Source organism: Phascolarctos cinereus, unplaced genomic scaffold (assembly GCF_003287225.1).
Source record: "Phascolarctos cinereus isolate Bilbo 61053 unplaced genomic scaffold, phaCin_HiC Scaffold_3;HRSCAF=262, whole genome shotgun sequence".
Classification (NCBI taxonomy): Eukaryota; Metazoa; Chordata; class Mammalia; order Diprotodontia; family Phascolarctidae; genus Phascolarctos; species Phascolarctos cinereus.
In genome coordinates, this window is record NW_027555736.1 from 188,492,237 (window position 1) to 188,507,534 (window position 15,298).

General features: G+C 39.7%; 1 protein-coding gene across 5 annotated transcripts in view; it reads right to left on the reverse strand.

The window, feature by feature from the left end:
• The window catches only part of TP53BP1 (tumor protein p53 binding protein 1), a 179,864-nt gene that overhangs the window by 15,398 nt on the left and 149,168 nt on the right, over window positions 1–15,298 (reverse strand). For all 5 annotated transcript variants that reach the window (XM_078151368.1, XM_021009175.2, XM_021009174.2 and 2 more), the window contains 6 exons: window positions 13,627–13,779; window positions 8,343–8,620; window positions 7,118–7,267; window positions 6,403–6,833; window positions 3,431–3,622; window positions 402–620 (listed from right to left, as the gene is read on the reverse strand). In XM_078151368.1, the coding sequence (XP_078007494.1) occupies window positions 402–620; window positions 3,431–3,622; window positions 6,403–6,833; window positions 7,118–7,267; window positions 8,343–8,620; window positions 13,627–13,779 (1,423 nt within the window). The remainder of the gene's footprint in view (window positions 1–401; window positions 621–3,430; window positions 3,623–6,402; window positions 6,834–7,117; window positions 7,268–8,342; window positions 8,621–13,626; window positions 13,780–15,298) is intronic.

Consider the following 15,298-nt stretch of genomic DNA (forward strand, 5'->3'; position numbering starts at 1 on the left):
GTGACAATAACAAACTTCAGCTCCTTCTAAGTTTTGCCCACAGTCAGCCCTGATTCCTTTCCCTGCCCCACCCCCACTACACCCATCACAAAAATTATCATTTAAATATTTCAGATATTATCTCAGTTCCCTCGTTACCTTACTCTGTCAAGAATATTGTGGTGAGAGGATAGAAAGGGAGTGCTTAACTCCTCAATAAGCTGGAGTGTCCTAAAATAGGAGGCTATATATGAAAGTATTTTATGCCCTGTATAGTGAATATGTGTACAGCACATATCAGTAGCACAGAAGGCCACATAATTAACACTACTTTTTATAATACTTTCATTACCTTTTGCCAAGGGTCCTACCCTTTGCATGTCATGGAGGTATCTGGAAGAATCTGAAGGAAGAGGATTTACCCGGTTTTATCATGGTAGACTTGCGGCCTCGCTTGGCAGGGGATCGATCTTCTTCAGAGCATATCAGTTTCCTCTTGCCAGAGAGAAGTCCCATGGAAACTCGAGGACTTTCAAGGGCTTTACGTGGAGGAGTGGTGGTGGCACTGCTGCTGGAGGTAGTGGGGGTGCCTGGGGAGTTGAGGTTACTTCGTCGTTTCCGCTTACCCTCCACCAGATTATCTGTAACCAAATAAGACAGAAAATAATTAGTTCTCACTGTCTGAGGCCCTGAACCCATCCCTCACACCTTTCACTGCAGCATAAAACACATTCTAGGGCCATTCCATTTTCTGTTTCACACCTCCGTGGCTGAAGATTTGTTTTATCTCTTGCTGAGCTATTGAAGCAAGAAGAAGCTTAAGGATTTCCTAGAAGGTGGGGCAGGCATGTGCTCCATGTGCTTCAGTGTAGCCCCACGGAAACGCCAAAAAACTCCACTGGACCTCAGCACATGCCAGATAGCACCACTAGGACCTCGGCTCAGAACCAGGTAAATTACCAGACCCCTATAGCCTCTAGCCACCAGCACCTAAGGTCCCAGCACACAAAGCCAGTGGCCAGGCCTCTGGCCCCCAGCACAAGAAGCTTGGGAGAGTGCCCCGACAGTGCCCCTGCTCTCCAGCAGGAGAGCTCAACTTTAAAAGCTAGTAAATAGGGGCAGCTAGGTGGCTCAGTGGATAGAGCACCAGCCCTGAAGTCAGGAGGACCTGAGTTCAAATCTGGCCTCAGACCAAACACTTGACACTTACTAGCTGTGTGACCCTGGGCAAGTCACTTAACCCCAATTGCCTTAAAAAAAAAGAGAGAGAGAGAGAGAAAAGAAAAAAAAAGGCTATTAGTAACTCCTTTAAAAAAAGAAAAAACTAGTAAATAGGCCAAAAAATGAGCAATAAGCAAAAACAAACACTGACAATAGAAAGTTACTATGGTGACAAGGAAGATCAAAACACAAACTCAGAAGAGGCCATTGTCAATATGCCTACATCTGAAACCTCAAAGCGGAATATGAATATGAAGGCCCAAAAAGCCTTCTTAGAAGAGCTAAGAAGGATTTTAAAAGTCAAATAAGAGAGGTAGAAGAAAAACTGGGAAAAGAAATGAGAGGTATGCAAGAAAGAGTCAACAGTTTGGAAAAGGAAGGACAAAAACTGACTGAAGAAAACAATTCCTTAAAAAGCAGAACTGGAAAAGGAGGTACAAAAGCTAACTGAAGAAAATAATTCCTTAAGAATTAAAATTGAGCAAGCAGAAGCTAATGACTGTATGAGACATCAAGAAACAGTCAAACAAAAGCAAAAGAATGAAAAAAATAGAAGAAAATGTAAAATACCTCATAGAAAAACAACTGACCTGGAAAACAGATCCAGGAGAGATAATTTAAGAATTATTAGACTACCTGAAAGCCACGATAAAAAAAAAAAGTCTTTGACAGCATCTTTTAAGAAAACTGCTTTGATATCCTAGAACCAGAGGGTAAAATAATCATTGAAAGAATCCACCTATTAAAATAAATTAGTTAAATTAAATTTAAAAAAAAAGAATCCACCTATTCCCTCCTGAAAGAAATCCCAAAATGAAAACTCCAAGGAATTAATTGTAGCCAATTTCCAGAATTATCAAGTCAAGAAGAAAATACTGCAAGCAGCCAGAAAGAAACACTTTAAATATTGTAGAACCACAGTCAGGATTACACAGAACTTAGCAGTTTCTAAATTAAAGGATCAGAGGGCTTGGAATATGATATTCCAGAAGGCAAAGGAGCCTGGATTACATCCAATAATCAACTACCCATCAAAACTGAGCATAATTTTTCATGGAAAAAGATAGACATTCAATGACATAGAGGATTGTCAATCATTCCTGATGAAAAAAACCAGAGCTAAACATAAAATCCAATCTTCAAATAAAAACTCAAGAGAAGCACAAAAAGGTAAACAGGAAAGAAGAAAAACATTATTCAATAAGGTTAAACTGTTTACATCCCTACATGGGAAGATGATACTTATTATAACTCTTGAGAACTGTATGTTTATTAGTATAGTTACAAGGGGTACACATAGACAGAGATTGTAGGTATAAATTGACTTTGATGTGATGATAAAAAAAATTAAGGAGTGAAAAAAAGGACTGTACTGGGAGAAGAGGAAAGGGGGAGGCAGAATAGGATAAGTTACATCACATGAAGAAATGCAAAGACCTATTACAGTAGAGAAAAGGGGGGGGCGGGGCGAGCATGGTTTGAACCTTACAGTCATTGTATGTGGTTCAAAAAGGGAATAACAACATAGTCAACTGGTTAATGAAATCTAGCTTACCCTATAGGAAGTAGGAGGAGAAAGGGGAAAGTAAAGGGAGATGGGTGGATAGAAGGGAGAGCATAAATAGCAGGAGAAAGGGGAAAGAAAAAGGAGGGGGGTTGATGGAAGGGAGAGCAGACTGAGGGAGGTGGTGGTCAGAAGCATAACACTGGCAAGAAGGGAAAGGGTGAAAGGAGAGAGAAAAGTACAAATGGGGTAGGGGGGAAATACGGTGGAGAGAAAGAGACAGTTAGTAATCATCACTATGCATGTGAATGGGATGAACTCTTCCATAAAACAGAAGTGGATAGCAGAGTGGATTAAAAACCATAACCCTACAATATGTTGTTTATAAGCAGAGATATACACAGAGTACAGGTAAAAGACTGGAGCAGAATATATTATGCTTCAGCTGAAGTAAAAAAAGCATTGGTAGCAATCCTGATCTCACACAAAGCAAAAGCAAAAATAGATCTAATTAAAAGGATTTACTAGAAGTGCTGGGAGGGGGAGGGGAATAGGAATAGACAGTGGCCCAGGAAAATGCACCTGATCTCCATCTGATCAGCCACAAGCGGATATAACAATAACAAAGTTAATGAAGTTTTACTCAAGCTACCCAAAAAACTGCCTTTTAATAACATGCTTGACAAGGCCTCTTGAGATTAGCTGCACAGAGAAAATAGATCTTACCCAAGCTAATGTCTGCTGCCTTGGTGAGGGGCGTTACTGGCTCATATGGACCAAGCCCGAATTGCTCCCTCAGTTTGTTCCCTTGTTCCAAAGATAAGATAACTGCCATTCGCTTGTACCATTTCCTTTGGCCTTCTTTTTCAATACTGTAGTATAATTCCCCAGATTCCTTTCTGTGTCCTTTTACCACACCTGAGAAGAAAAACAATAAAGGAAAGCTGTTGCCAGTAACGCCATTCCACACAGTCAGATATCTGTGTTCACTCTGTGCTCTGCCCAGTGAGCCTAAACCAGATGGCTCAACCACTAGAAAGCTGGGATGACTAAACACTAGCTGTCACAACTAGTGCACTACCATCCAAAATATATTCAGCTACTACATCTGGGCTGGGGTAAGGAAGGTTCTAGGGTATCAGAAAGGACTCTTGCATGACAGCTATTAAAGTTATTTCCCAAGCCACTACTGGCTTTTCGATGATTCTAATAGTTCTCTCAAAGTTATGTACTGTAAACAGTAGTTGACAATAACTCATTAGTCCTTTTTGATTTTGTTTCTTTGGGAAGTATACACCTTACATTCAGGTATGGAGTTGGTGGGCATCTTAAGAAACTAGAGAGAAATTAGACAAGAGGAAGCTAAGACAAGCTAGTTCGAAGCAGAAATATGTCTTTCCTGTCTGCTCCTGTCTCACTCTACTTTTGGCCCCATTGCTCTAATTCTTTTTTTTTCTTTTTTTTCCTTAATAGTATTTTTTCCAATTACATGTAAAGATAGTTTTCAACATTCATTTCTGTAAGATTTTAGTTCCAAATTTTTCTCTCTCCCAAACAGCAAGCAATCTGATATAAGTTATACATGTACAATCACGTTAAACATATTTCCACATTAGTCATGTGTGAAAGAAGAATCAGAACAAAAGGGAAAGACCATGCCATTGCTCTAATTCTGATCCAAACTGTAACAAGCACTTCTTAGAAAAAGAGTACACAGGGGCAGCTAGGTGGTGCAGTCGATACAGCACTGGCCCTGAAGTCAGGAGGACGTGAGTTCAAATGTGACCTCAGACCAAATACTTGACAGTTACTAACTGTTTGACCCTAGGCAAGTCACTTAACCCCAATTGCCTTAAAAAAAAATTCTTCTTGGGGCAGCTAGGTGATGAAGTGGATAGAGCACAGGCCCTAGATTCAGGAGGACCTGACTTCAATTCCAGCCTCAGACACATAACATTTACTAGCTGTGTGACCCTGGGCAAGTCACTTAACCCCACTGCCTAGCCAAAAAAAAAAAAAAAGAGTACACAACGGTATGAATAGAAATTGGGGTAAAATTTAGGAGACCTGGGTTCTAATCTTGATTCTATCACAACCTAGCTTTGTGAAATCCTGAGCATTACCCACCCTCATAAGAATCCTGTTTATCAATAAAACCAATATGCCAAACTTGCTGGGTTATTGTGATATCAAAAAGTTAATTGGAAAGAGAGTTTTAAAAAAAAAAGGAATCTTCACACCACCCTCAAATCTATAATCAGAAGAACCCATTTTGTTCTATTCTTCTGGCTTATGTTAGGTTATAGAACTGGGAAAATCCTATTTCTAACACATGAGAAACTTACTCTCAGAATCCTGTATCACAGCCTTGAGACAAAAGAATAGGAAAGAGAAAATAAGACTCAGTTCTGCTCTTTATCATAAATTTCTTTACAATCCTTCCTGAACCCCACCAAACTATAGAACTCAACAAGAGAAATCACAAGACTCAAAAGAAAACACAAGAAAGCCAAGAATCAATTAATCAGGGTAAGAGCTACATAATACTTCATAGTCTTACAAAGAAACGAATTAAAAAACCAGCCACCGGTACTGACTTTTAGAAATAATTTTGAGAGCTCAAAGAGACAAAATTAAATTACTTTCTCCAGAATTTATTCTGAAGACAAGAGCATCTATATCTTTGGTGTTTAAAGAGCTAAATGTGGATCTTCAAGAGCTGTATTCTTACATAAAACAAAGTATTCAGAATTTGGTACATGTGTATATTTGGTATATGTCTGGAACATAAATTAGTATATATTTTAGACCAAATTTTTGGTATTTATTGTGTTTCATATATTTGGTAGAATTCCATCAGTCACAGGACCAAAAAAAAAAGGAACTCTTTATCAGACATCATCTCTCTAAATTGCTTTGCCATCAAAAACTATAAGATGAGCAAGCCTAACTCCAAACTGAAAAGAGCAAGCAATAGAAACTCAAAATAAAAGATTCCTAATGATAAAATATTGCCTGGGTTCTCAGAAACAAAATAATTTTCCCCCCATCATCTAAGGGAAAAGAAAACCTCTAAGCAAGGCAAATCATTTCTAAGTAACAAAAGAACAATGACATGTTATTACCAGTTTAATCCATAAAGAGGGAACAATGAAATGCACAGAGCAGAAAAGATCCCCACTGCCTACCCCTCAGAAAGTTATATCTTAGAGGGGAGGGGATGAGGACAGAAAGTCAGGTCTTCAAACCAGAAAAACCTGGGTAGGGGCACTTTTGTACACATGTAAACACACACAGACAAAGTATAACTTTTTACTAAGTGCAGTTATTTGATTTGTTTCAGCTGCAGTCATCTATCTGGTTTCATCAAGACAGACAGTAAATCAAAAAGGAAGTGACTGGAGCGGCTAGTTTGGGGTGAAGAGGATTTCTGACCTCAACCTAATGAGTAGTCAGGTTCAGTAATGGGTGAAAGCATCCTACGTATCCAGGGACACATTGTTCTGTTAAAGACCTTGCTCCTGGGGCAGCTAGGCTGCACGGTGGATAGAGCGCTAGCCCTGAAGTGAGGAGGACCTGAGTTCAAATCCAGCCTCAGACCCAACACTTGACACTTACTAGCTGTGTGACCCTGGGCAAGTCACTTAACCCCAACTGCCACCCCCCCACACAAAAAAAGACTTTGTTTCTTTCATTACCTGCACTGAAATACTCATCCTCCGAAAGGGCTGTCACTTCTGTCTCCAGCGGGATAGGGTCACACAACAGAATGTCTTTGCCCAACACATCACACTCGTACCCATCATCAAAAAGCAGCTTATACTTCCCAGCTCCAACATCTCGTGTTATTTTCCCAGAGTAAAAATAGCCATTGGAGGACCACTTGGCTACAACTCGGAGCCCTACAAAGCTGTTTCCTGGAGAAGAGGAGTCTAGGCCGTCAGACGGGCCAGCAACAACCTGCAAAGGAATCTCTGGAGAGTCGCTGCGGCGTAAGACTCCAGTACTGCCATCTGCTCGTTTGTTGGCATCTGGCATACGGGGTACAATGCGAGTGAAGGGTTTATCATCTGGTGAGACACTTGTTGAGATATCCTCAACACCAAGTGGGCTAGGCAAAGCTGTTTCTCTGAAAAGGAAATATGAAGTGAGAATGAGATAAAAGACACATGTACCTTAACTTCTAATTTCCCCACTTCTTTAGAGAATAGGCAGAATAATAAGCCAATGATCTCAACAGTTGTGAGTCTGATCTTTCAGTTGCTCTCATTTTTACCTCAATCATCTTGCAATTCAAAATATACCCCGTTTTCCCTTCTAAAACCCTATATACTTTGGCCTCCTCTTTCCACTCTCTTCTCCTCTTTTAATGAACAAATAACCATTTAAGTACATCTCGCAGTACCCAAATACCTGGTTCCAGTTGTCCGAGAAGGAGGGCGGCCCCTTCGCCCTCTGCCACGAGGTGTGACTGGAGTTTTTCCTCCTTGTCTGATGCCAAGGCCTGCATCACCATCCTCCTCACACACAGGTGCCCCTATCTGAGTGACCCCTTTTCTAGGACTGTAGAATGAAGGCAGGTTAGTCAGAGAGCATCTTTTAGTGAATTTTTTTTAAAGTCTTCTCAAAACCCCCAGTCCTTTTTTCTCCATGTGCCAGGCTACAGGCCAGGCCAACATATAGTAGCCCCTAATCCCAATGATAAGCTAGTACATCAGTCAAATCTCAGTCATGAAATGGAAGTGAGTAAAAATAGAAAGGAGGAAGAAGAAATGAAGAATTTTCTTCTTCTCTATGATAAAGTTAAATGCCTCCCAAAAAATTTTCTGAGTAACCATCAAACTCAGCAAATCTACTTCTGCTCCTGTCCTGCCTTTCTGTCCATTACAAATTCTGCATCAGAAAGCAAAGAGCCAGTGTGGAGTTACCACCCCAAATCTCTGTTTCACTCCTCATAAAAACAATGGACTTAAAGAAATGAGAGAAGCAGCATGGTTGTAGTGGGAAAAGCTTTGGATCTGGCATCAGAAAACCTGAGTCTGAATTCTCCCTCTGCTACTTACTATTTGTATGAATTTAGGTAAAGAACCTAATTTCTCAGGCCCCAGTTTCCTCATCTGAAAAATGAGTAGTTTGAACTCTATAATATTTAAGGTCCTTTCCACTTCTATATCTATATGATCCCATGGTTTCCAAGGCAGTTCCTAAGAAGCAGGGAAAGAAGCATGGGAATAACATACCCCCACTGCTCCTAATACTCACATACCTCCCAATACTTTTGCCATCAGGAGCTGATCAGGGTCTCTGGCCTATGAAGGAGGTTACTTTGCTAGCAGAATGAAGGCCTGCAGCTTCAGAATGATAGGCTCACACTGATCCTCCAGCAAGTATCTTAACTGATCAGCTAAAAGTACCCTAAAGAAGCACCACCTACTACAACAACCCAAAAGCAAGGGAGGAAAAGGGAACTAATTTAGTCTGGGGCAGGGGGGCAGGGAGGACTGGCAAAAATCTGTCTAACTCCCTCTCTGCCATTCTCATCACTCCCCTTTTTCTTATGAAGTTAAATCCTTCTACCCCTCAGCCTCCTCATCCCACCCTAAGCCCATGTCTCTCCCTCTGGATCCAATATCAGCACCTCAGTTTTCCTGGGCCTCCTCGAGTGCTGGGTAAGGCAAAATCTGCAGGTTCTGGCCCACTTGTTTTCCCTTTGACAAGTCCAGCTCCCTTCCCTGAGCTGCTACTGCTATGTGCAGCTGAGAGGCCACTGCTTGCTCCACTTGACATTCGGTTCAAGCTGGATGCCTTGGAGGAAAAAGAGCTGATATCCCCTAGGTCTCCTGAGGAGCCACCAGTTTGCGATGGAGAGACTTCAGTCTCACACTCTTGACACTCCACCACTGGTTCTTCAGCCTCCTAGAAGGAAAAAGAGAAAATAAAGTTAAGAGGAATTACATTAAGACAGTGCATTTTAACTGACACATTAGGTTAAAATGAGTGACGTCAAAACCTAAAAATGGCAAAAACATTCAGGTTATAAAACTGGGCTTTAGTCTGAGAACCAGTATCTCAAGGACTCTTTTTAAAAAGAAACTGCTTTAAGGAAAGTAATGAAAAGAAATGCTAGGGAAGGCAGCCTAGTCATACCAGATCTTAAATTGTATTATGAAGCAACAATCATCAAAACCACTTGGTACTGGCTAAAAAATAGAGTGCTGGATCAGTGGAATAGGTTAGGCATTCAAGACACTGTAGACAATGACTATGGTAATCTACTGTTTGATAAACCCAAAGACCCCAGCTTCTGGGATAAGAACTCACTATTTGAAAAAAACTGCTAGGAAGACTGGAAAAAAGTATGGCAGAAACTAGGCATATTTCCATACCAAAATAAAGTGAAAATGAATACATGATTTAGACATACAGGCTAATACTATAAGCAAACTGGGAGAGCAAGAAATAGTTTACCTGTCAGATCTATGAAGAAGGGAAGAATTTATGACCAAACAAGACATAGAGAATATTATGAAATGCAAAATGGATAATTTTGATTACATTAAATTAAAAAGGTTTTGCACAAACAAGGCCAATGCATCCAAGATTAGGAGGAAAACAGAAAACTGGGAAAGAATTTTTACAACCAATGTCTCTGATAAGGGCCTCATTTCTCAAATAAAGAGAACTGAGTCAAATTTATAAGAATACAGGTCATTCCCCAATTGATAAATGGCCAAAGGATATGAACAAGCAGTTTCCAGATACAGAAATTAAAGCTATCTATAGTCATATGAAAAAATGCTCTAAATCACTATTGATTAGAGGAATGCAAATCACAACTCTGAGGTACCACATCACACCTATCAGATTGGCTAACATGACAAAACAGGACAATGATAAATGCTAAGAAGATGTGGGAAAACTGATGCATTATTGGTGGAGTTGTGAACTGATCCAACCATTCTGGAGAACAAATTGTAACTATGCCCAACAGGCTACAAAAATGTGCATACCCTTTGACCCAGCAACACCACTTCTAGGGCTGTATCCCAAAGAGATCATAAAAATGAAAAAAGGAACCATACATACAAAAATATTTATAGCAGCTCATTCTGTGGTGGCCAAGAACTGGAAATGGAGGTGATGCCCATCAGCTGAGGAATGGCTGAACAAGTTATGGTATATGAATGTAATGGAATTACACTGCATTATAAGAAATGATGAGCAAGCAGACTTCAGAAAAACCTGGAAAGATCTTTGGGCAGAGCCAAGATAGCAGAGTAAAAGCAGTGACATCCTTGAGCTCTCCCCCAAGTCCCTCCAAATATCTGTTAAAAAATGGCTCTAAACAAATTCTAGAGTAGCAGAACCCACAAAAAGACAGAGTGAAACAAATTTCCAGCCCAAGACAATCCTGGATGGTTAATTGAAAAGGTCTGTTGCACTGAGCTGGGAGAAGAACGCAGTTCAGTGTGGGCCATGCAGGCAAAGACCAGGCCTCATTGAATCTGGCACAGCCTTGGGCTGGCAGCTGCTTCGGGAGCTCTTGGCCCACAGACGGAAGGGGAAAATCAAGTGGCTGATCAAAGGGAGATTGCAGGGATCTCTCTGAAGGTGCTGCGGCAGGATTCTTTTGCTTTGCCCATGCTAAGATCTGGGTGGCAGTCCTGGGGGGAGGAGGAGTGCTGGCTCGGTGGAGCTTGCAGTGGTAGTGGAGAGGGAATCCGCCTCACAGTTCCAAGGCAGAAAAGAGTACTTGTGATCACTTATAGACCGGAGCCAGTAAAGGAGTAAACACCTTGTCCTTGATCATACCACCTTGGAAAAACTGAAAATTTATGGTTCCTTTACGTCTCTGAAAACAGCTGCACAAAACCCAAGAAGCTTGGGACAGGACATTCTCCACACTGGAACAAGACCCCTACATTAACAAAGAGTTTTAAACTCAAGTAACTGGCTGGAAACATGAGCAAACAGTGCAAAAAAAAGTTGGAATACAAACTCTCACTTTGGACAAAGAAGATCAAAACATACAACCAGAAGAAGACAACAAAGTCAAAGCCCCTACATCCAAAGCCTCCAAGAAAAATATGAATCAGTCCCAGGCCATGTAAGAGTTCAACAAGGATTTTGAGAAGCAAGTAAGAGAAGTAGAGGAAAAACTGGGAAGAGAAATGAGAATGATGCAAGAAAATTATAAAAAACAAGTCAACAGTTTGCTAAAGGAGACCCAAAAAAATACTGAAGAAAATAACACCTTAAAAAATAGCCTAACCCAAATGGCAAAAGAGGTCCAAAAAGTCAATGAGGACAAAAATGCCCTAAAAAGAAAAACTGGCCAAATGGAAAAGGAAATGCAAAAGCTTACTGAAGAAAATATTCCTTAAAAATTAGAATGGAAGCTAATGACTTTATAAGAAATCAAGAAATTGTAAAACAAAACCAAAAGAATGAAAAAATCGAAGACAATGTACAATATCTCACTGCAAAAGCAACTGACCTGGAAAAGAGATACAACAGAGATAATTTAAAAATTATCAGACTGCCTGAAAGCCATGATAAAAAAAAAAAAGAGCCTAGACATCATCTTTCAAGAAATTAACAAGGAAAACTGCCCTGATACTCTAGAACCAGACGGTAAAATAGAAATTGAAAGAATCCACTGATCACTTCTTGAAAGAGCTCCCTAAAGGAAAACTCCTGGGAATATTATAGCCAAATTCCAGAGTTCCCAGGTCAAGGAGAAAATACTGCAAGCAGCCAGAAAGAAACAATTCAAGTATTGTGGAAACACAACCAGGATAACACAAGAATTAGCAGCTTCTACATTAAGGAATCTCAGGGTTTGGCATATAATATCCCAGAGATCAAAGAAGACAGGATTACAACCAAGAATCACCTTCCCAGCAAAACTGAGTATAATCCTTCAGGGGGGAAAAAAATGGACATTCAATGAAATAGAGGACTTTCAAGTATTCTTGCTGAAAAGACCGGAGCTGAATAGAAAATTTGACTTTCAAATACAAGATTCAAGAGAAGCATGAAAAGGTAAACAGGAAAGAGAAATCCTAAGAGACTTATTAAAGTTAAACTGTTTACATTTCTACAACGAAAGATGATATTTGTAACTCATGAGACCTTTGTCAGCATTAGGGGTAGTTGGAGGGAAAAAATATATCTATCTATAGATAGATAAAGGGCACAAGGTAAGTTGAAGATGAAGGGGTGATATCTAAAAAACAAAATTAAGGGGTGAGAGAGGATTATACTGGGAGAAGGAGAAAGGGAGAGGTAGAATGGGGTAAATTATTTCACACAAAACAGACAAGAAAAAGCTTTTACAGTGGAGGGGAAGTTGGGGAAGGTGAGAGGGAATGAGTGAATTTTATTCTCATTGGATTTGGATTAAGGAGGGAATAACATACACAACTGGGTATGGAAATCTATCTTACCCTACAGGAAAATAGGGGGGAAGGGGACAAGAGAGCAGGGGGATGACAGAAGGGAGGGCAGATTGGGGGGTGGGATAATCAGAAGCAAACACTTCTGAGGAGAGACAGTCAAAAGAGAGAACAGAATAAACTGGGGGTGGGATAGGATGAAGGGAAATATACTTAGTTTTTCACAACATGACTACTGTGGAAGTGTTTTGCATGACTACACATGTATGACCTATATCAAGTTGCTCACCTTCTCAATGAGGGTGGGTGAGGAGGCAGGAAGGGAGAAAATTTGGAACCCAAAGTTTTAAAACATATGTTAAAAACTGTTTTTACATGCAACTGGGAAATAAGATATATAGGCAAAGGGGTATAGAAAGCTATCCCAACCTACAAGAACATAGAAGGGGAAAGGGATAAGAGAAGAGTGGGTGATAGAAGGGAGGGCAGATCAGGGGAAGGGGTATTAAGAATGCATGCCTTCAGGGTCAGCTAGGTGGCACAATGGATAGAGCACCGGCCCTGGAGTCAGGAGGACCTGAGTTCAAATCTGGCCTCAGATACATAACACTTACTAGCTGTATGACCACGGGCAAGTCACTTAACCCCATTGCCTAGCCAAAAAAAAAAAAAAAGCACGCCTTTTTGGGGTTGGGGTAGGGTGAGATGGGGAGAAAATTTGGAACTCAAAGACTTGTGGAAGTGAATATAGAAAACTAAAAATAAATTAATTAATAAAAATATTTTTTAAAAAAGAAAATCTTGGAAAGACACGTATGGACTGATGCTGAGTGAAATGAGCAGAACCAGGAGAATGTTGTACACAGTGACAGCCAAGTTGAGCAATGACTAACTTTGAGCTCTCCCCAGGAATGCAAGGATCTAAGACATCTCCAAAAGTCTCATGATGGAAAATGCTATCCACATCCACAGAAAAAAGTATGGAGTTTGAATGCAGATTGAAACATACTATTTGCTCTTTTTTTTCTCTTCTGTTTTGTTTCTTCTTTCTTGTGGTTCCTCCTATTGTTTCTAATTCTTCTTTACATGATGAATGTGAAAATGTTTTATAGGAATGTGTATGTAGAACCTATATCAGATTGCACACCATCTTGGGGAGGGAGGCAGGGAAGGAAGAGGAGAAAATGTAAAACTCAAAATCTCATGGAAGTGAATGTTGAAAACTAAAAATAAATTAATTAAAAAAAAAAAAAGAGGCAGCTAGGTGGTGCAGTAGATAGAGCACCAGCCCTGGAGTCAGGAGGATCTAAGTTCAAATCCTGCCTCAGGGCACTCAACATTTACTAGCTTGCCCAGTAACCCTGGGCAAACCCCATTGCCTAGCCAAAAGAAAAGAAAAAAAAATTTCAGAGAGGATTCTGGGAAGATGGTAGAGTCAGTCAGAAAACTTTTGGCTCTCCATATTTCCTCCAAGGTAACATTCTATTGAGCAAAATTTGCCACTTAAATCTAGTGTACTATTACCTCAGTCACCTTTCGATCCACTTCTGTGCCATCTACATAATACACATCAGTGATAACACGTGTAATTAGCGTGCGTACTTCACGTATAGTTCGCATGTGGCGATGCAAGACCTGGCCAGGTGGGGGCTGAGGCAAGTCAAATTCTTCTTCTCCCTATAACGTTTAAACAGCAGAACAGAGAATTAACACATTACTACAAATGGATATAACTATGACCCAACCAATTCAAAATGATCTAATTAACGAGTTTCATGAAATTTGAATACAGTAAAATTGCATGAATTAATTACAGCTAGAATCAGATTTCTCCCAGAGATTAAATATTAAGTACATAAGCTACTCAATAGATATACCATATATGTATTACACCTAAAGACCTGGGTTAACGTCTACAAACAAATTTTGAGCAAGTGAGAATCCTGTTTGTAGTTTTATCATAAAGAAAAATAATTTATTAACTCAAATAAAACCTTGTGCCTTTGTGAAAGCTGACATGTGAAAACACCAAATGAAGCTTGACTCATGCTAGAAAATAAAACATATAATTTTTTTCCATCAGTTTTGTGATTTCATTAACATAGAATTCCTGGTGTGTAAACCTCCCATACCCACATGCACAGTTGTAACTTGCAATTTATACTCTCAGAGGGTTGTCTGAAGCACTGAGAGAAAAAATGACTTGCTTGTGGTCACACAGCTCGTATGTGTCAAAGGCAACTCTAACCTAGAGGGTACCTCATTCGAATGCCAGTCCTCTATGTAATGCCATGCTGTTTTTACAAATTTTTAGTTTTTAAAAAAAATTTTTGAAATTAAAGTTTAATTTTATTTTAATTTTTCCCATTCTACTATGAACTGATTACAAGTGAAGTATTGGTTCTAGGGAAAAAAACTTCCTCTGAATTGTTACATTCATTTAGTTTCTCTCCAGTGTGGAATCAGTCTTGTACTTAGGCAGAAGGATTTATCATATGCATTACATTTATAAAGTTTCTTTCTAATATGAATTCTATGGTGGGAAATATGGTATATGAGTTGTAACTGAAGGTCTTGGTAGAGATGTAAAGAGAGCAGACTATGAAGTCAAATGACCTAGGTTCCAATCCCAGCTCTGACACTAGCTATTTTAAGTCATTTAATCTCTTAAGCCACAGTTTCCTTATGTGTAAGGGAACTGGACTAAATTACCTCTGAGTTTTCTTTCCAGCTCTAAACCTATGATCTTTCCCACATTAAAGGTTTTTGAAGTACGAATCCTGATAGCTAGTAAATTTTAACTTCTGACATACACTTGAAAAATTCATATTTCACAAGGAGCTACAAAAACTAAAGAATTCAAACAAATAAATTAATCACTTAAATATAAACATCACATTATTTCATACTAATAGTTATTTCCTCTACAACATCTCATGTTTGTTGTCCCATTCTCTCTACTTGAACAGTTACTTAGACCCTCATCATCTCTCACTTAGACTTTTACAGCAGTCTCCTAACTAGCCTTCTTGCCTTGTTCCATTCCCATACATCCTCCATAGAGTTATTGATGTGATTTTTTCATAAAGTACAGTTCCAACCCTGTCATTGTCTCTCCCTCTGACCCCCACCACACACCGCAATAAACTCCAACAGCTCCCTATGATCTCTAAACTCTTCTGTTTGGCTTTTAAGG